This window comes from Lynx rufus, unplaced genomic scaffold, assembly GCF_022079265.1.
Source record: "Lynx rufus isolate CCGP_SWC_20201006 ecotype Redwood Valley unplaced genomic scaffold, mLynRuf1.p SCAF_9, whole genome shotgun sequence".
Lineage (NCBI taxonomy): Eukaryota > Metazoa > Chordata > Mammalia > Carnivora > Felidae > Lynx > Lynx rufus.
In genome coordinates, this window is record NW_025814897.1 from 74721288 (window position 1) to 74742830 (window position 21543).

Below are 21543 nucleotides of genomic sequence, written 5' to 3' on the forward strand. Positions count from 1 at the left end.
GAAGAATGAAGCCTATAAGATGCGTCCTCCCCTGCCCTGAGGGGAGGGGAGGGTGCAATGTCGCTGCAGAGGAGGGGAAGGCAAGCCAAGGCCCAGTCAAAAAGCGGCTGGTCACCCCCAATGCGGGTGGGTTTGGACTAAGCTCTGGGGGTGCGTGTCCTCTGTATCCCCATCCACTCCCGAGCCCATATCCTTGGTCCCTGCTCCATGCCAACCTCAGGAACAGGCAGGGGTGAGCTTAGTCAGTTTATTGTCCTATGACTTCACTGACAAGCACCAGGGAGCGAACTGGGCCGCCGTCACTGGGGACACACACAGGATAGGCCCAGAAACCACCTATAACAACATCCTCCTGATGCCTGGGCTGGGCCGGAGATCACATAAGGTGCTTGGACTTCTTCTGCAGACTCTCGGTGACTGACGCTAGAATTGACTTGTCATCCTTGTCTGAAAGAGCAAAGCAAGTATTTGTCAGTGTTGCTAGGGGGAAGGGAAACTCCAAATTGCTGGACTTGCAGTTAAGGCCCCCGTCTCCCAAGGTCAGCTGAGCGTGTGGGGCCAAGAGCTGCCAGTTATTTGGAACTCAATATTTGCCAGGCATTGTGCCAGTCACTTCTGTGCACTATCTCATTTAAGCCTCAAGACAGCCCCCAAGAAGTAGATGAGAAAACAGGCTCAGAGTGGTTTGCCAAGGTCACGTGGCTGGACGGTGGTGGAGCCAGGGCCGTGGGCCCATGTGCTTACAACCAGAATTAAGCTGTCAGGGATTTCTCTAGCTGTGGAATGAAAGCTGGATGTCTCCCACAGTGCCTTCCCTGGCCCAGTTCTGTCACACAGTTCAGCAGCCGCCCTGGAGGCATCATCTCAGGGCCAGATACCTAGCTGAGTACTTGAGAGACAGAGCGACAGGACGTGGTCTTTCCCGGAGGAATGGGACTTACAGCAGGACACCAGAGGACCGCCGCAGAGAGTTCAGGGAGCGGCAGAGGATGAGGCTGGAAAAGTAGATGTGGGGGACAGGGGAGACAGTGTGGGGAGCCTTGCTGCTTGGGGTTTCCTCCAGAAGATCATGGGAGAGTTAGGGAGTTTAAGTAAAAGGGAGCAGGGCAGGTCAGCTCTGCATTGGGAGAGGTCCTGCTACTAGCTGTGTGGTTGTGAAAAGAGTGTGTAGGAAGAGAAAACACTTCCCCTGCACGTACACACGTTGGGTAGAGGTGTGGCACACCTGTGCAGAGGAAGGGTCTCCACTAGGTTCCGTTCCGTCCTCCCATTGGTGCTTCCCACCTGTCCTCATCCTAGACCAGGAGCTTTCAATCTTGGTCGCACATCAGAATCACTTGTAAAATCTCGTAAACATAAAAATTCCTTCCAGAACCCGGCCACGGAGATTGTGCCTGGCCAGTCTGGGTTAGATCCGATCACCAGTATCTTTTTCAAAGGCAAGTCTAGGCCCACTAAGGGTTGCAAACTACAGTCTACCGAGGGATTGCAAACTCCCAAGCCTGGAGGCTCCAGACATGTAACAAATGACATCGAGAGGATGGGGGAGAGGCACCGAGTACGGCCCGTTGGTGAAATGTTTACACCACCTGTTGGCAGAGTAAATGAAAAAATGCACCCCGAGACGGCCATCCTGCGCCTCTGGCCCAGATGGGACGCAGGGCCGCCTCCCCGCCCCCGGGCGGGCTCTGCGGGTGCCCTCACCGTAGACCGTGAGCGCGCAGCTGCTGCGGTCCTTGCCCAGCTCGTTCTCCACCAGCACGCTGTACTCCCCGCTGTCCTTGAGCGTGCAGGTGGGGATGACGATCGTGCACACCCCGCTGGTGGAGTTGTACCAGAACTTGGAGTTGGCCGTGATGTTGACGTCGCCCTTGTAGAGGGTCACCGTGGGCCGCGGGTTCCCAAGGAAGGCGCACGTCATGGTGCAGTCCTGGCCGCGCAGCACCGTGTGCGGCTTGAGCGGGATCAGGAAGCGCGGTGCGTGGCGCCAGTCCTTCTGCTCATACGGCTTCAGCTTGGCGCTCAGGTCCTCGACTGCGCGGGCGGGACGCGGTGGGCTGTGAGCGCGCCTGGGACCCCGGCCGATGCCCGCCCGCTGAGAGCTCGAAGGCTCCCCGGAGCCCCCCAGGCCTGGGCTACATTCCCACGCCCTCTCAACCCTGGGGCCCTGACCTTACGCCGGCACCCGAGGTTCCATTCGGCCACCCTCCCACTCCCTTGTCATTCCAGGGCTCCACTATCAAAACCCAGTGCGTGGGATTTCACGCTTTTCCAGACCCAGGGGTCCTAACTTCTTTCCAGCTGCCAGCTTCCTGACCGAGCTGTTAACTTCCATCCGAGCTTTTCCAGCATCAGGTCAGCCTCCGTGGTCTCTGCTAGTCTCCATTTAGCTCTTCATTTCCAGTTTCCTGACGCAATCTCCACCCCTAGCCCCTTCCCTCCAGGGTTCCTGGACATCATCCCCAGCCCTCATCCCCGTGACCCATTGGCTCAGGGGACCACGTCTCAGCTCTAAACAGCCGGCCCGCCCCTGTCATCCCCGTCCCCAAGGGCGCCCCCACCTCCACTGTCATCCCCACCCCCAAGGGTGCCCCCCACCTCCACCCCCTCAGAGTACGTACAAGGTAGTTCCTCCTCTAGGCTTCTGGATCACTACTTCTCTTCCCAGCATCCCTGACGTTAGCCTTTTCCGCCTCAGTGGTTCTCAGATTTTACCTCAAACCCCGGGTACCCCTGGCAATCCCTATGTCATCCCTGCCATCAGGGATATAACCCAAACCCCGGAGCTTCCTGACTCACTCTTGTCCTTGACGATGAGCCAGGTATCCTTGGAGTCGAGTGGGTCACTGTCACCGATTTCGTTCCGGGCCACTACTCGGAAGTAGTACTTCCTGCCAGGGAGTAACCCGGTCACCGTGTACTTGTTGCTGAAGACGCGCTCCGCTGCTGTGAACCAGGTGGGGCTGCTGGCATCCCGCTTCATGATGACGTAGTGGGCCTCACTATCCTCCTGCACGTCAGGGCTGTGGTTCCAGGTCAGAGTCACCGTGTTGGGGACCTCCTCAAACAGCTGTAGGTTTGTGGGCGGCCGCGGAAAATCTGGAACAACCACAAGGTCCAACAGCCACCCTTGGGGGCCTGAAGAATTATGCCCCACCATAGCCACCTGCCAAGCCCCATGGAAGATGAGACGGGGAATGTCCCTTCTTTGAGTCTCAGGCCGCTGGTATTTTGGAGTCAGAAAGAACTATTTCTGAGGCGTAGCTCTGCCATTTACCAGCCCTGTGAACTTGGGCAAGTGACTTATCTTTTTTTGAGACCGGTTTCCTCGTTTGCAGAATAGGGCTCACAATAACTATCACAGAAATGCTGAGTAAAGTGCTTGGCACATAGTAACTATTCAATAAAAGTTTATCCCTTCATCCCTTGGGAGTTTAAGGCTTTATTATAAAGCTTCTAGCCCTCACTACTATGAGGCCACTGCAATTATTAATGGACTCATTTCCATCTATCGCTCCTGATTCCCACTCATTTTCTGCTCTCTCTCTCTGCCATCCATCCTCTGCATATGCCTCAAAGCTCATCAGATATGCGTGTGGAAACTGAAACAAGGATTTGGTCCTAGTTCAATGCCTCTAGGGCTTCACGGCATTGAGAAAAAGCGGAAAGAAACCTTCCCATTAAGGCAAAGGCCAATAAAGTCTTGTTTTGTGGTGCCAGACAAGACTTCACTACCTTAAGGCCTGGCTTGACAGTGATAGCAACTCCCCCAACTCGAGCAGCAGTGGGGAGTTATATTTTGGAGTGTGTGCAAGGATACCTCTCCAAGGCCTCTGCCTACTGTCATACCTGCCACACGCACGTGGATGTCATAGGATGCCTCTCCAAACTCATTCTGGAGCAAGATGCGGTACACCCCTGAATCAGAGCGCTTGGTGCTGTTGATGAGGAACTGAGAATGGTTTTTGCCCTTGGTGATGGTTTCCCTGCCCTTGGTGGGGATGCCGTCTTTCTGCCAGATCACGTTAGGTGGTGGTGAGCCCTGTGGGGTGACAGGAGATGGCACTGGGGTCACCCAGGTGATATTTGGGGCTCCCACTGTTGAGAAGTCTCCTGCCGGGCTCTAGTGCCAGGGTTCTGGCGAGGGGCCGAGACAGAGACTCTGATAGCTACAGCAGCCATCTCGGTGGGCATCTGGGGGCCAGGATCTGGAACAACTCACAGAGAAGGCAGCATGGATGCAGAGGGCTGTCCCAGCACGAACCACCATGTGACTCTTCAGTCGGGCACTGAGGTCAAACTTGGGGGCAGCTGAGAGGGAAGAGACCAAGGTGGGGCCATAGACCTCTCTCTCTCTGGAAGACTCAGCTTTAAACCTCCCCATCCAGAGCCTTTCCCAACCTCTCCTCCATGCTCTTGTTAGAGCCCATACAGACCGTTAGCAGCCCCAACACTGTGAAGCATTTTTTTGTCCCTCGTCTGTCTTCCCCTATTAGTATGTAAGACTCTAGGGCAGGTCCTGTGTCTTAGTTGTTTCTGTATTTCCAACACCCCTCTTGGCACACAGTAGATACTATTTAGCATACAATGAGTGGGGTGTTTTTGGTGGGGGCGGGTCACGCCTGGCTCTGTCCAGGCACAAGTATGGACGACTTCTTGCCCATAGCATCACCCAGTTTTCCCCTGTGGGATGAGGTCCTAGGGAGGAAGGTATGGAGCTGGGATGTTGAGGCCTAAACCCCAGCTCTCTCTGCGTCCTCACCTGGTGGTGGCATGGCACGAACCCCCTCATCCAGTTCCACAGGCTCCCCAACCCCAGCCTCATTCACAGCCCGGATTCGGAAGAAGTATTTCTGCCTCTCGGTGAGTCCTCCCACCGTGTAGCAGGTGCCTGAGATGGGGATCTTTGTGCACTTGGACCACTCCTTAGTGTCTTCGGCCCGCATCTCAAGGATGTAGCCAGAAGGTGGGTCTCCCTCTGCAGGCTCCCGCCAGGCCAGGGAGATACTGGAGTTGGAGGAATCAGACACGTGCAGACCCTGCACCAGGCCTGGGGGCTCTGGGTGGCAGAGACATCCAGTCAGCCTCCCAACTCATCCGTACTCATCCCCGTGCCCATTCCCACACCCGGTACCCCTAAAACCTAGCTGTCAGCACTTCTTCCTCTGACACCCAGTTCACACCTTCAAGGCCAACCTTGCGCACTCAACAACCTCCAAGTTCAATTCTCTCGCTGGCTCAACACTTTCACCCTTGAAGTCACTACCTTCCAAATTCAACATACCCTACAGCCTCAATTTCCTTCTATTCTATTTTTTTAAGGTTATTTCTTTTGAGAGAGACAGAGACAGCGAGAGCAGGGGGGAGGCAGAGAGAGAGAATCCCAAACAGGCCCCACGCTGTCAGCCGTGGGACCCCACGCGGGGCTCGAACTCATGAACCGCAAGATCATGACCCGAGCCCAAACCGAGAGTCAGTCACTCAACTGACGGAGCCACCCAGGCGCCCCATCAGTTTCCTTGTGTTCTAAACTCCACCCTAATTTAGCCCAACCATCTCCACCGCCTCCGTTCGTGTGCGGTACCCCCATCTCATCTCCCAAACTCAGCCCCCTCCCGACCATCCACACTATACTATCCCCCTACCCAATCCTCAGACCTGCCTCTACCACCTCGCCTAACCAGAAATGCTCAAAGTTTGATAACTTTTTTCCCACCCTGCCCAATCTTTATTTGTTGGTTTTCTCTTATGTGTGAATCCTGTCCCTCTATTAGGCTGGCAGCTCCCACAGAGTGGAGACTGTGTGGAGGGGTCATCCTGTTAGGCTTTCCCAGAGAAGAAGTCGGCTGTCTACCTTGCATCAGATAATTCTACTACGTGCTGGGGTTTGGCACCCCATACTCACTGACAGGGTCCTTGGCTACCACTGAGTTGGATGCCATACTGGGCTGTCCAGGGCCTGCCTTATTCACAGCTATAACTCGGAATTCATATTCTGTGTCTTCCAGGAGACCATCCACAGTGCACTTGGTACCTGAAATGGGAGTTTGAGGGGTCCTGAGGCCAGGGGGTCCATGAGATGGGAGACCATAGGGTGAGAGGGCATGGATTAGGGGGTGGCGGGATGCTATGAAAATCCTCAAAGGAGTTGGGGAACAGAGTATGTTCAGGGCAGCAGAAGTACACAGGTCCACCCAGCAAAGCCTCTCTTGGTCCTCCTGAGCCTCTCTCCCTAGGACCTCACCTTGGATGGGCTCCTTGTTGACCGGCACCCAGAGGCTACTGCCTTTCTTCCTCCGCTCCACAATGTAGCCGAGCACTGGGGCTCCCCCATCCTGGGTAGGGGCATTCCATGTGATGGTCATGCTGTCTTTGGTCACATCAGTCACTTGAGGCTGGGAGGCAAGACCAGGGGGCTCTGTGGGAGACAGAGGGCAGAGGTTAGGAGGGGGAGCATGTAGACATTTCCCACCCCATGTTGATCTCTGGCTCCCTCCTTAAACAAAACAAAACAAAACAAAACAAAACACCTTAAACCAATGATTCTTAACTAATGTCTGGGTTTTACCTCCAGAGAGTTTAATGTAATTGGCCTGGGGGGTGGAAGCCAGGCATGAGCATGTTTTTAAAGACATCAGGTGATTCTGTGGAGCCCAGATTGAGAATCGCCCACTTGGTTCTTTCGACCCTTGTCATCCCCAAAGCCACAGTTCCTAATGTACTGTCTTGACACATGGACACATGAAGACTAGTTGGGAGGGGTGTCGCCAGAGGTTAATTCGCTTTCATAATTCAAATATCCATGTTGTCAAGGGGCTTCTTTGGGAGAAAAGTTAGAACAGATTCAAGGTTATCTCTAAAGTAACACTACTCTCACTTGAATTTGGGGTGATTTCTGGAATGGAGAAACAAGTGGAGTCATTTCCCTGCAATTGAATGCAGTTCTGGACATACACACGGGGGATGTGTTGTGCATGTGATCTGACTGGGAAAAGTAGAGAATTCCTACCCAAGATAATGTTCTGCTCGTACTCCGGATTCCATCTGTCTCATTGGATAGCCACAGAGGTGACCCCACAGAATTCCCCACAGACTAGCATCCCTCACTGGCCAAAGGCCTCCATCCCGACCCCTGAGTTTCCCACTGAGCATAGGGCTATCTCACTGACCAATGGGATTTCCTGCAAACACTTCATCTGTTTCCAGAGGGTCGCTCACTCCTTCTGAATTAACCGCCAGGATACGAAACTGGTAGGCTTTTCCCTCTTCTACCTTGTTGGTGGCAAATTTCGTGAGTTTGCTGTCCACCTCGCCTATCTTAATCCAGGACTTCTTGCCGACCATCCTCCGTTCCACTATGAACTGGGTCACAGGCCGCCCACCGTTGTCTTTGGGGGCCTTCCACTTCATGTGCACACAATTACCCGAGAGTTCCAGAAATTCCACCCGGCCCTGGGGAGGTTTCGGACGGTCTGAGGACAGAAGATAGCATCACAACAGGGACCAGGAAGGCTTTATCCCACTTGCCAGAGGTCCACCAAACTGGGGCATAGACTTCCCTCGCCCTTCTCTGTGTTCGCTGTGCCTCCTTGTAAGACTTGCCCAAAGGGTTTGATCTTTGGCCACCTGAGACTCTCACTTGCCTAGGAATAGGTGGACTGGGGACCCGGGGAGCCCCTGTCTCAGCTTGTCCCCTTCCACACAAGATCTCCCCCTCCTCGCAGCTTCCAGAACTCCAGTGCTTTGTGACATTATAGTTTATCTTATGTTATAATTACACGTTGGCCAGTTTTCATCCCTTTTGGGTTGAGAAACAGCTGGAATACTTCCATCCCTGTATCCTCAGAGCTGAGAACACAGAAGAGGGGTTCAGTCATGCTGTTGAATTGAGTCAAAACCCAAACCTTCTCACTCCACAGCTTGATGGCATGGGCGTGTGTGTGTGTGTGTGTGTGTGTGTGTGTGTTGCATGTTGACCATGAGCTCACTAAGGTCAGCTCCTCATCTCTTGTATTCCAACCCATCCCCAACCCCATTCCTAGCCCCTTCCATCTTTCCAGCTTCATTTTGTCCTCAACCCCATTCACCCACCCTCACTTCATGTCACTTCCAACCCCAAAACTCCCGCGCCAACCCCGCTTCTATCCCTAAATGCCCCTCTTTCACTTCATTTCTACCTTATTTCCAACCATGTCCTCATCTCCAAGTCAGTAACACTGGAAGGTCTGCTATGTGCTGTGCGCCCTGCTATGTGCTTTAAATTCACTTGAAATAGATACTGAAAACAAAACTCCTGACACAACAACAAAAACCAAAACCAGCCCCAAATCACCCCATGGCAAATGAGAAATGGAGGCTTCAGTAGGTTCATCCGCTTGCCCAAGGCCACCTAGTGAGGAACTTAGAAAGCGGGCTTCTGGTGCAAAGCCAGCACTGGGATCCCATTCTCAACCCCCAACTCCAGCTCCCATCCCCAGCCTGCCTCCTGCCCTGAGCGCAGAGCAGCAGATGCCCTCAGCTCAGCCCAGTGGGGGGCCAGCCCTCACCCAGCACGCTGAGGTGCAGAGTGGCTGTGGCTGTGCCGTAGTCATTCTTGAGCTTCAGCAGAACAAGGCCACTGTCCTCACGCACGCAGTTGGAGATGGTGAGCAGCGCCTGGTCTTCCCCGCGCTCCATGGACACACGTTCCTCTTCTGTCACCTCCATGCCGTCCTTGTACCACGTCACTTTGGGCAGCGGCTTCGCCCGGAAGGGCACCTTGATGTTTGCCGTGTGGCCCACCTTCACAGTCACGGGGTGCGCGGCCAGCGCCTCCAGCACCGACGGGTCGATGGTAGGTGGATCTGCGGGGGGGGGGGGGGGGGGGGGAGGGGCGGCGGTAGGGCAGGCTCGCCCGGTAGGAGTTGGGGGGTGGGGCGATGAGGGGTGGAGGAGATCCCATGGGGGTGGGGGAGGAGCCCTGAGCACGTGGGCTGGCCCGGAGGGGTTGAGTCTTGCCTACAGCGGGCAGTGACCTTACCTGCAATGAATACGGAGGCCTCACTCTCTGCGCCCTTGGCCCGGAAGGTGTACTTGCCCTCGTGCTCCGGGCCCATATTGGGGAAGATGAGCTTGTGCACTGCACCCTGCTTCACGATCTGCACGCCGGGCAAGTCCGTGATCTGGGGGGGCGAGGGGCAAGGGGCGGCCATGAGTGCGAATGTATGGCCAGTCCACCCCTTGCTCCTTGGCCCCCTTCTCTAGCCCTTGCCTCGGACCTCCTTGCCATCCTTGAGCCACACGCCCTCCACCTTCTCGTCGTTCAGCACCACGCACAGTTCAGCTGGGCTCCCAGTGGCCGCATGCACATCGGACATCCCGCTCTTTACCGTGGCCAGACGCTCTGGGGGAGAAAGGGAGCAGGTGCTGGGTGAAAGGAACTCACGTGAAAATGGCTGGTGGTGATGGCCATGGGAAGGGGCTGGGGTGCCATGTCTGTCAAAATAATTTATGATGAGCAGGAGATTTGGAAATGGTCAATGGGCGATAGGAGAATGGTCAGGGAGGGAACTGGAGCAAGTAGGTGGGAGGTTGGGGAAAAGTCCAATTAGCATTGGGAAATGGTTAATGGGGGCCTGCTCATCGGAAGATGGTCACTGGGGACTTGGGATGCTCAGTTGAAGAAGAAGAATAGATGGTGGGAGTGTAGATGGGTAGAGCAGTTGGGATGGTTAGTTGGGGTTATGCTAGACTGTGGGATGCCCAGGGTTTTTAGGAGTTGAGGGTGGTCAGGGTCAGTGGGGACCGATCAGGATTAGTGAGCAGGGGCTGGTCAAGATCAAGGAGGATCGGATGATCAGGGCTGCTGGGGATGGTCAGAGTCTGGAAGTGAAGGATGGATAAAGTCAAGGGATTTTGGATAGGGTTCCAGAGATGAGGTATGACCAGGGTCTAGGAGGTAAAGATGTTCAGGGCCTGGGAGGTCAGAGAGGGTCAGAATTTGGTAGATGGGGGTGATTAGTCTGGGAAGTAGAAACTGACCATGATTTGAGGAGGCTGGAGTCAATAGGGGGCTGATCAGTGTCCATGGCAGGGAACCACCAGGACTGGGGGGATTGGTCAGTGGGAGCTGACAGGGTGAGCACGTACCCTCCACAGTGACCACAGCAGTACTGTAGTATTCAGTGGGGTCTCCGTCCTGCATGGCCACCACGGTGTACTCGCCACTGTCACTGAGCTGTGCGTCCTCAATGACCAGCTCTGCTCGCTTGCCCTCATGGCTCATGCTGTACTTGGTGCTGCGCTCCAGCAGCCGCCCATCCTTCTTCCAGTACAGCGTCACGTCCTTGGAGGTCAGCTCACACTCAAGGCATGCACGGCTCCTCTCTTTCACACGTACGTTCTTTAGGGTTCTCACAAACTTGATGGGGATGCCTGTGGACAGATAGACTGGGATCTGCATCCAACCCCCTACATCCCTTTCTGCAGCTACATGCTGCCCTACTCCTCTTTTTGGTCCCAGAAACACAGGGACTTGTGGCATTGAATGTGTTTGTGTGTAACACGTGACCCACAGAGGTAACCGGCAGAGAGAGTCCCAGCTCTGCCCCTTACTTGCTAGCTGACTGTATGCAATGCATTCACTCTCTGAGTCTCAGTTTCTTCATATGTAAAATGGGATAACAGTTTACCCCTCACAGCACTGCAGTCAATATCTCTAGTGGTCCTTTGGAACTCCAGCCATAATTGCATTGTCTTTCTGGTGTCTGGGCCTTTATACACCTGCAGTTCCCTCTGCTGAGAATTTCCTGTCTTCATCCCCATTTGCTGAAATATGAACTCCTTTTGGTTCTTGGTAAAACTTGGCCATCACCTCATCACATCCTTTCTGACATCACTAAGTGGTGCTCCTTCTTTGGGTGCCCACAGCCTCTGTGTCTCCCACCATCACAGCCATGATGATTCCACGTTACAGGAGTCAAGTGCGGTTCCCACGTGTGACATGCCTCACGTGTAACTCTCCAAACGAATTCTAATGTAGGAATGCAAGTGGTTAACAGTGATGTGCTATAACATATAAGGTTAGAGCCGGAAAGGCTAATAATTTCCTGACCCATGATCTCCCAGCTGGTAATAAGACCCCAGTCTTGACTCCCTGCTTAAGAACTTATGTTCCAAGTCCATTTGGTGCCTCCCCCACTACACTAGGAGTTAGTGGAGGAGAGAACCCTCTGTCTTTCTAGAACCCATCACAGGGCTTTGCAAGGAGAGATGGATGGATGGATGGATGGATGGGTGGATAGATGGATGACTGCCCACATGGAGGTGGCTGTGGCATGAGGCCCACCCCTCAAGCTCTGGCCCAACCACTCACGGTCAATAGTGAGCTGGGCTTTCTGTACCAGGTCCCCCGCCTCAGCAGAGAACTCGCCGGCATCACTGAGTCTGGCATCCTTAATCTTAAGTGTGTGGGTCAGACCATCCTCAGACACTGTGATTTCATACTTTTCATCCCTCTTCAGCTCCTTCCCATTGAACTTCCACACAAAGTTGGGCACTTTCTTGGAAAGGCGGATCTCAAAAACAGCTGTCTGGCGCTCTGTCACCTTCATTGGTGTCATCTCTCCCAAGAACTTCAGCGGCTCATCTGTGGAAGAGTAGGAGGGGCAGTCGTTGGGCTGCAGCCCTGGTCCCTCCTGAGGGGTGGGGTGATGGAGGGGACATGAAGACTCAGGGGTCACTGGCCTCCTGTAGCCCACAATTGGGGAAAGCATCCTTCCTTTCGGTCTGCTTGTGAATCCTGGAGTCCCCTCCCATGATGGTCATATGGTCTCCTCCCCAGTAACGTTAACACAGCAATTTTAAAAGGTACTTATGTAGTTTCAGATATGTGCCAGGCACTCTTCCAGCCAGTGTGCACATAGGATGCATCTAATTCCCATATAGATAGATTTTACTATGATTTCTCATTTTACATATGGGGAAACTGAGGCAAACAGAAGTGAAATAACTTGTCCCAAATCACAAGCTTCTAAGTGACAGAAGCTGGGATCTGAACCCCAGCAGTCTAACTCTGGAGACTGTGTACTTAACCATGATGCTACACTGCCCCATGGCACTTACTGTCTCATTCTCTCCCTTGTGCCCCATGTTTCCCTCCTCCGTTAATGTCCATCCCCATGCAGTCCTCTCCTGCATGGCCCCGCCGTCCTCTCTCCCACATCCCTGGCAATTCCTCCCCTGATCTGACTGCATCCTCCTTGTTCCTCCTCATGCCCACATTCATACCCAGCACTGTGAGCTCTGCTCTCATCTTCTTGTCACCCACGGACAGGCTGTAGGTTCCTGCGTCGTTCATGTTCACATTGGTAATAACCAGCATGTACTTGGTGCCTATCTGCTTCACATCATACTTGCCTAGGGAGTACTGGATCCTCAGTGGCTCATTATCCTGTCTCATGAAATGGGTAGAAAAGCTGAGGGAGGAGTTTAGGAGGAGGCTTCCAGAGGTCCCCATTCCCCAAGGCCAGCCTGAGCTGGAGGGTACGACGTCTGCCTCTCTAAGATCCTCAGACACACCAGAGGCCCCCGAGATCTCTTTAGCCACATCATCTAGCTAAGCGGGACCCTGGGTCCCTGCCTCCCTTGAGACCTGAACTCTTAATGTTATCTTCAGGACTACCTAACTCATCCTTTTCAGATGGGTAGACTGAGGCATGGAGAAAGGAAAGTAAGTATCTCAAATCAAACAGCAAAGTGATGAAACAGCTAAGAATAGAGCCCAGCTCCCAGTCAGTTTCAATCATCCCAGGAGGCATCAGCCTCTTGCTGGAATAGAAGAGGGACCTGGTTGACGGATAATGAGAGTGTCTGTGAAGGGAGGAGGTGCAGAGAGGAAATGATATTGCCAGGGCAGGCCCTGCCTAGGTGTCCCCTCCCCACCTTCATCCATATCATCTTGACATTGGGGTCCTTCAGCTCCATGATGCAGTCAAAGACCACAGTGGTGTCAATCTTGGTCTCTATGTCTTCCAGGGGCTTCAGAATCCGGATGGTCTGTGAGATTGTGATAATAAAATGGCGGGTGTCAGGGACATCTGGGGCCTGCCCAGTCTGTTAACCCAATTCTGGAGGAGCTCCTTAAAGGTTTGGGGAGAAATGACTAGGCTGATTGGACAGCTGTGCCTTCCCCAACCTCCTGCCACTGCCTGCCTGCAAGATTTGGGGGCAGACAGATATGATGGACCATGAGAAAGGAACTCCATTCATGGAATAGTCACCATGGACCATGAGAAAGGAACTCCATTCATGGAATAGTCACCATGGACCATGAGAAAGGAACTCCATTCATGGAATAGTCACCATGGACCTGGGCCCATTACCTAAGTCCTCTAATTCCAGTGTAGATGCTCAATAGTTGTGAGTCGGTTGAGTGAATGCATGATGACAACACAAAAACATATGAAAGAGGAAAGTAGAAATTTCATTTTGCAAATGAGAAACTGAGGGGCAGTTCACACAGTTAATAAGGCAGTAGAAGTGGGACTTGAACCCAGGTCTATCCTACTCCAAAGTCTATGCAAACACATTTGGGTGTAGTGGGGAGAGAAGTAGAGATCCTTTCTTGCTCTTGCCTTTGAGCATGTGTGGACAGGGTGGAGAGACCTTGCCACTGGGAGACACACAGGCACTAGCACTTTCGGAGAGACCCAGACCCCTGCCTGCAGACCCCTACCCCTCTATGGTCACTGACCTCCACCTCCACTTTCTTCATCTCTTTGAGCTTCTTGAGCAGCCCCCGGAAATCAGTGAAACCATACTCCATGCAGACCTTCTCAAAGTCCTTCTTGGGTACCTTGGACAAAATCTCCAGCATCTCTTTCTCACCTATCCCCTTCTTCTGCTTCTTCTTGGGAGCAGGGAGTCCCCTGGGAGGGGGTGGGTACCAAGCATGGGCTCAGCACCTCCCTCTGAAGACAGAGGGAGGCTCTCCTAACCTTGAGATTCCCTTCCCTAATTCATGGGTTCTTGGAGCCTGGGCCATTAACTCAGGGCCCCAAAGGCCTTTGAGAAGTTCTGGCCTGGAGGGTGGAGGGACAGTACCCTGGGGAGAGGAGCCTCCCAGCCTCACCTCTTCTTCAACATCTTTTTGAAATCCATTTTTTCATGACCTGAAGACAGAAAAGGGGACAGGGTCAGACAGAGGAGTCTGATCCCTACAAAGAAAGACCAGGAAGAGGGAGCTGGCTCACCTTCTGTCACCAGCAAGGACACAGTGTAGATGGCATCTGCATGGTCATTGCTTGCAATGCACTTGTAGTTGTCAGAGTCATCGGAGGTCAGTGGCTCCAGCTGGATCAGAGTCAAGCCATTAGTGGGGGAGTGAGGAGGACCCCAGGGAGACTTTCTGTGAGGAGGGAAAGGAGGGCGTTTTGGGGGGGAGGGGGAGTGGGGCTGAGTGTGGGTATATGTGTGGAGGACTGAGCAGCCTCTATGATGTGGAGGTTCCAGGGAGCCATCAGTGTGAGTGTGTGTGTTTGTAGCCTGATTCTTCACAGGATTCTCCCTCTTGGCTGTGAGCTAGATGACAGGGATTTCCTCTGAGTTGTAACTGTGTGCAGTTTCTGCCACTAGACTGAGTGTTCCTTCCTTTAACACATATTTACTCCTTTGTACAGGTGCCGGACTGAGCCTGAGGAAACCGGTGAATTAGGCTGAGGAAACCGGTGAATGTTGGTATCTGCAACATGGCACTCACAGCCCAGTGGGGTCTCGGAATGAATGACTTTGTGTAAGGGGTGGCCAGTAGGGGGAACTTGGGGCAGCCTGTGTGTACTATGTGGGGCTAAGGGTCCAGTAATGGGGCCACTGGGAGAAGGAACGTTCTGTATGGTGGGGAGAGGGGAGGCTTCACAATGGCATGTCCTCGCAGGACCAGTTGGGACATGTTTCCCCATGACCCATCTCTCCTTTTCCTCAAGGGTCTGGAACCAGAAGTTGCAGAAGCTGGTTAGATCTAAGGATGATCAGCTTTTGGCCAGAGTCTTCTAGAAGTGTCCCCTGAAGAGCCCAGGAACCCTGACCTTCACCCCTTCCCTAGGATCAGTTCCTCCCTTGGTGCCTGGCCGCCCTGATTTAACCTGGCTCCACCCACTATGGCCACCCCCCCTTCTAGCCACGCCCATAGCCTTGGCCTCCCTTCCCTTTTGGCTCTCTCACCTTCTGGAAGAGATGGGTCTCCTGCCCCTCCTTGGCTTTGCCCTAGCTCTGCTTCGCCTCACCCCTAATTTTGGTCTCCTGCCCACTCTAGCAACACCCCAACTCCTGATTCGGCCTCTCTTATCCTGCCCCTCCTCTAGGGCAACGACAGCTTCTTTCCCCATGGCCCTTCTTGGTTCGTTCAGTTGTGGCTCTCTCGTCCGTGATGGGGCCGGCGGCATGCCCTGGGGTCCCTGCCTCTGGCCTCGTCCGTAACTGGCTCTCTGGCTCGGGTCCCCGCACCTTCAGCACGTGCTCCTTGTTGATGCTGTCGTAGAACATCTTGGCCGACTCCTTGATGGGGATGCCACTCTCTCTCTTCCAGGAGATGTTGGGTTTGGGGTTCCCCTGCACCCGGGCTCGAAACACAGCTTTATCCCCTGCAGTGGGCACGGGACACAAGTTCACCTCTTAGCCTCCAGGTCGGACCTTCGGACCCTGCCTCCTCCCAGGGGTCTCATGTCCACCCGGGCAGGGGAGCGCCCCTGGGCCTGGGGCCGCCAGTGTTTGCATTACTGGAGGACAGTGGGGTCGTGGTGCTGATTGGGGCACCGGGAGAAGAACAGAAAGCAGCCAGGGGTTTGGGGACACACGGGGAGCGACACACCCTCGGGCGCGGTGACCGGGTGAGGCTTCTCCACGAACTCGGGGACGCTCTCGCCTGCAGGGATGTCAGTACTCCGAGTCACCAAGCTGAAGAACTCTACAGTGCTCGAGGACTTCCTTGTCACGACTTCCTCTGTGGCGACAGGCGAGAGGTCAGAATGGGCCCGAGACTGGAGGATTGACCTTTTCTTGAGGGGACGGTGGAGCATTTTAGGGCCGCGCGGGGACTTTGGCCAGAAAAGGAGGACCTTTAGTCAGTCGGTCGTTGTGTTATGGCACGTTTCGGCCACCAGGGGGAGCGAACTCCTCTTCCAGGCCTCTGGTCAATCACGTTTATCCGGCCACGTTACCGGGTCCCAATTGTTTTCTTTTCTTTTTCTTTTTTTCCAACCTTTTTCTTTTTTAAAAAGGAGATTTATTTTGATGGGGGTTTCTTGGCCTCTTGGGCTTCTCTCCTGGAAATCCTAGTCCCCCAGCAGCCTTAAGAGGGGCCCGGTGGCTTAGTTGAATTCTGCCGTCTGCCTTCCCCTAGCCCTTCTGTGGTTTAGCATTCATTGCTATGGGAGGAGCAGTGATTCTTGAGCGAGGGACAGGAAACATTCCCAGCCCAGAGGGGCTATGGGTGGGAATCTCCTTATCTGAGAGAGCATATTCAATGCAGTCATGTAATTTTATGTTTGGAAAATGAAAAGTTTTTTCAGCATAAACTACAGACCGTCTTGTTGGCTAGTGAGCTGACAGTTAACAATTTCTCTGATTCACAGAGCGCGTTCCTTTTGTCAGGAACTGTGCTAAACACAGTTCGGAGGTTATGTTATTTAATCCTCACAATACTCCAGCAAAGTAGGTGCTTTTATTATCCCCACTAGCCTGAAGGACTGAGATGAGAAAAACGTGTTCCGACGCACTTTTAAGTAGCCATCAGAAGGGTCAAACAAGCAGTGTGCAGGCTGCCCGTAACCTGCAGATGTTTAATCTCTACAATGGTCAAACAAAAAGTAGCCCTACATCTAAAAAATGAGAGATTTCACATAAAAATTCACATTTCTGGATTCTCAACATGGAGCTCATACCCCCCATATGGCAACAATCGGGGGCAGTGAATAGCGGCTGCCCCTTGAGGTGGGGGATGTCCTCTGCAGTTCACTTCGGTCTTTTTTTCTGCATTTATATTCCGTGCCTGGACCCTGCTGGCCAGTGGTTTTAAACTAGGCTACATGCTAGAATCTCTGGAGAGCTTGAAAAACAAACAAACACACACACACACACACACACACACACACACACACATACCCATACACCTGATTTAGCAGCTGGGTGAGACTTATGTATCGTTATTTTTTTTCCTTCCCCTTCCTTGCTCCCCGCTACACTAAGCCAATCGAATATGCAGCCGGGGTTGAGAATCACTGCTATCATCACGTAAGTTTGCAACTTCTGGTCTTGAGCCCCAGCTGTTCCACTTGCCTGGCCTCACTGACCAGGAGGGGTTGGGATAGAGTGTTCATCTGGCCCTGACCTCTGTGCACGAGGACTTTGAGGGACTCTGTCCCTCCAGGATTTTGAGGGAGGGGGCGGTGACTGGGAGGGGATATTGGACACTTTGGCCTCTGGCCATCTTTTAATCTCTTTTCACTAGAGACATGACTGAAACAATCTGTTCTGCTCTGAGACCATTTCTCAGCTTTCCCTTGGATCTGTTTTCCCCCAAGTCCGGTCCCCAAGGGTTGAGAGCCTGGAAGCTTAGGTCACTTGTTTATGTCTTCATCCTCTCCACTGGCAGCTCCAAATCTCCTATTTCTGAAGTGGAGCAGGGTCAGCATTACTCACATCTAGATAAGGTAGCTACTTCCCTAGCTTCCTCCATGTCTGAAATCCTGCCATCAGAGATACATCCATTTGCTTCGGGCTCTGATCTCCTCAAGCAATTAAGTTCATCAATCACTCACACACATGCATGTGACTGACTTTCCTAAGCTGTTTTCCTGGAGATCGGATCTATGGGTAAGCATCCCACTGGCTGAAGCTTTATCAAAGTACAGATTAGAAGCACAGGTTAGGAGAGGGTTGTCCTTTGTATATTGGGCTCCTGAGGGGCCCAGAACTCATAACGGCTGAGCGCCCACCCCCGCCCCTCGCCCCGTCGCCGCCCAGAGGCTGGATGTGGAGAAAGAAAGGCTGCCCTTTCCCGATTTCCCCTCCCATCCACTCTACTTGCCTCCCACGATCCTGGTTGTCTGGGAGAAGGTCTGCACGTGGGTGGTGGAGCTGGAGAACTCCATGGACACGTGCTCCTGCAGCATCTGCTCGTGGTGAATGGTCGTCATGGTGACAGCAGGCGTGGGCACTCACCTGGGAGGACCAGGGAGAGGATGAGGCCATGAAGGAAGGGCCTAGGAGGGAGATCCAGAGTTGCTCTTCTGTGTGTGTGTGTGTGTGTGTGTGTGTGTGTGGCGGGGGGAAGACACGGGGCAGGTGAACACAAGGGGAGACGACTGTGCACAGGAGAGAATGAGGAGAAGTAGGGCAGCAAGCTTCTCTCCGGCCTGTCTTTTCTTCCCATTGTATCTCACCTTCCCAGGCTGGTTACAAGGACCAGTGGGCCTGTCACCCACCAAGTAATCGCAAACCATTCCAAGTTCTCAGGGGGAGAGAATGTAGGGCTGAGATTTACCCAGGGGGAGCTGGGGATTCGTATTCATAGCTACATGGAACTAGGGAGGCAGTGTTAGCTGTCTCATCAGGAGGCAATGAAGTCAGACCTAAGAAGGAACTTCCTGACTAAGCCATACTGCAGTGGGCCTTGGAAGGAAGCTGGGGATTTTCCTCCTGTGCCCTGGGGACCCCTGGCATCAGTGGAATGCTAAGACGGATAGATGAGAGTGTGTGTCTGCAGCCCTGCTTTCACTTGTGACTCGATAAAGACAGAGGCTGAGGTTTTCTTTCATTTTTTTTTCTTTAAAAAAAATCAGTAATTCGATCTCATCGTTAATAAGTGAAACAACATCCACATCTATATGAAGAGGCCCCTTCCTGAGTCCCCATCTCCCGGCCCTCCCCCAACACGAACCACCCGTGGTCGCTCAGCTCCTTCTGGAGCTCCTTCATGCAGAGACACGTATGTTTTTGTCCTCGTCCCCTCTTTACACTTCAGGTACACACTATTCACTATTCCGCCCTTTCTCTTTCACGGAATCCATCTTGGAGATCTCTCCGTATCGGTTCATGAGGGCTTTCCTCGTTCTAACAACTACACAGTATTTCCAAGAATGGATGTTCCTACCATTTTTGTTTAACCAGCACGGCAGTTTTCCACCTACACTTTGTGTGTGAGGAAACTGATGTCTGCGAGAAATAACCCGTCCAAGGTCACTCAGCCTGGAATCCCGGCCTCCTGATTCCCAGTCCACTGCCCTTCTGAAAAGGGCCTTGTTCTGGGCAGGAAGGTTGAGGCCAAACTTTATCTCCCCCACCCCCCTGTATCTCTGCCTGGCCTATTTCCACCTCTGAGTTCTGAGACTGTCACCAGCTAGACCCCAAGAGCTGACCTTTACTGCTCACCTGCTTGGTTCCACTGACCTTTGTCCCACATTCTTCCTTAAACTCTTCTTTCTTTATTTTTAATACAAAATTTATTGTCAAATTGGTTTCCATACAACACCCAGTGTTCATCCCAACAGGTGCCCTCAATGCCCATCACCCACCCTCCTCAATGCCCATCACCCACCCACCTTCCCCTCCCTCCCACCCCCCATCAACCCTCAGTTTATTCTGTTTTTAAGAGTCTCTTATGGTTTGCCTCCCTCCCTCTCTTTTTTTTTTCTCCCCCTCCCCCATGGTCTTCTGTTAAGTTTCTCAGGATCCACATAAGGGTGAAAACATATGGTATTTTTCTCTGTATGACTTATTTCCAGCTTATCTCTTAACTCAGGCAAAAGACCTGCGGGGCAAAATATCCTGTGATGGAAACTGAAACAACCCCAAGCAGTAACAACTGCCTGGACAGGAGCTCTGGTGGCCCAGACCACCCAGACCAGTTTAAGCTTAACACCTACCCTGACTCACACCTGTGCAGACGGACCCTGGCGTGGCCTACAGTTACCTTTACCTCCTCATGATACTAAAATCTCCACCCAACGAGCCTCAGCCTCATTTACGTAACATACAACGTACGTATGGGCATGTTTCCTTAAGGAACAGGCGTTGACCTTCTGCTCGCCTGTGCATGCGACATGGCTCCCCATCTAAATGTTCATCCTAAATAAAAGAAACCTACTCACCCTCGTTCAGGGAGTCACGACTTTGGAAGATTTTCCCCACGATCTGATTTGCTGCAAATAAAGTTTCCTTCGTGCGATTACCCACCTGTAGTTTCTACCTGGGACCCCCCGCTCCCCCCACCAAGGAGCGAACTCACACGAGTTAGCTTACTCTGGCTGTCCCGCTCTGGGCTCTGAAGGTAGCAGGTTCTGCACCCTTCTTGAAGAAAGAGGGGAGCCTTACCTTGAGGAAAGAGGGGAGCCTTACCTTTGCGTGACCTGTCCCTCCTAACCCTTGAATGCTGTGTCCAGGGCTTTGGGGGTGCAGCTACGCCTGGGCTGTAGGCGGGCAAGTCTCCTTCTTTTGTCCCAACAGTGGAGTCACCGGTCCCTTAAATGTCTGGCCCCTTGGGGGCGATCCCTTACTGAGCCTCCACAGCTGCCCCGGCTAGATTGGCACGCTGCTCTGGTGGGGGAGGGGAGGGGGGAAGTAAGGCTGGAGCCAAGGCTGGAGGAAATGCTGGGGACCAGGCGTGTGGGCAGGAGACTGAGGGTGGTGGTCCAGGCTTACTTTTCCTGTTCTCTTTCGCCAGAGGTTTTGGTTCTCACTGCTGGGGGGCGGGACCTCGCTGAGCTGAGGGGCTCAGGGTAGCGTGTGTGTGCGCACACGCACATACATACACATATGTACATGTGTGCACAGTCCAGTGGGGCCGGAGCCAGGGAAGTCTGCCACTTCGCATACATCCAGGGGGCACCGTTCATGTTGGACTCTATGTGTGGTGCCTGCACGGCTTAAGTGGCCTCACAGGGCCACCCTGGAGGAGGAGATAGACATGTTAGCTCCCCTCCCCCTTCCCACTCCTATAGCTCGATCCTTCTCTAATCCAGGTAGAGGGTAAGAGGGCCTACCCTCCTGTTGGAGGATGGCTGGAGAGCATGCCCATCCCCCGCTCTGGGACCTGCATCCCAGCTGTTCAAAGCCCCTCCCCGTTCTTTCCTTATTGTCTGCACGCTTGGGACAGTCTACCAACACACATGAGGTTCTGGTGCTTTGTAAGGACTCACTGGTCGGTCAGCAGCCCTGCCCTGGGTCCTCCCGTGCCCTGGAGTGACCCCCGCCTGCCAGCAGCAGCATCACAGCTACTTTTGCTGCATCCCTGAGGGCAGGGGTAAGAATAGAGCAGGAGTGTCCGGGTGGCTCAGGATCTGAGCCCTGGGGCAGAGTCCCTGGGCGCTTTGGGGGGGAGGCTACTGTCAGCCCAGGCCTTATAAGGGAAACGTCCAGGTTGCAGCTGCTATTGGGACCTGTAGGGCTCATGGGATAAGTGGGCTGGCCTACAGGGAGGAGCCTGGGTGTGACCTGAAAGTCTCCCTGCCCGAGTCTTGGCCTCTCTGGCCCATCTGTCGGAGCTGGTGGCCTTCCAGACACTTTGCCTTC

At 53.4% G+C, this 21543-nt stretch overlaps 1 protein-coding gene across 1 annotated transcript; it reads right to left on the bottom strand.

Annotated features, from left to right (window-relative positions):
• Positions 1 to 376: 376 nt before the first annotated feature.
• IGSF22 (immunoglobulin superfamily member 22) lies at positions 377 to 18170 on the bottom strand. Its single transcript, XM_047070418.1, has 22 exons — positions 18062 to 18170; positions 15845 to 15976; positions 15481 to 15617; positions 14232 to 14331; positions 14111 to 14150; positions 13733 to 13907; positions 12922 to 13035; positions 12268 to 12430; positions 11354 to 11626; positions 10129 to 10413; positions 9258 to 9382; positions 9020 to 9161; positions 8547 to 8843; positions 7170 to 7472; positions 6245 to 6418; positions 5906 to 6034; positions 4763 to 5059; positions 4223 to 4311; positions 3850 to 4042; positions 2800 to 3099; positions 1705 to 2034; positions 377 to 447 (listed from the first exon to the last, which is right to left on the bottom strand). The coding sequence occupies exons 1-22, from the start codon at positions 18168 to 18170 to the stop codon at positions 377 to 379; spliced, it is 3978 nt and encodes a 1325-aa protein (XP_046926374.1).
• Positions 18171 to 21543: the final 3373 nt, after the last annotated feature.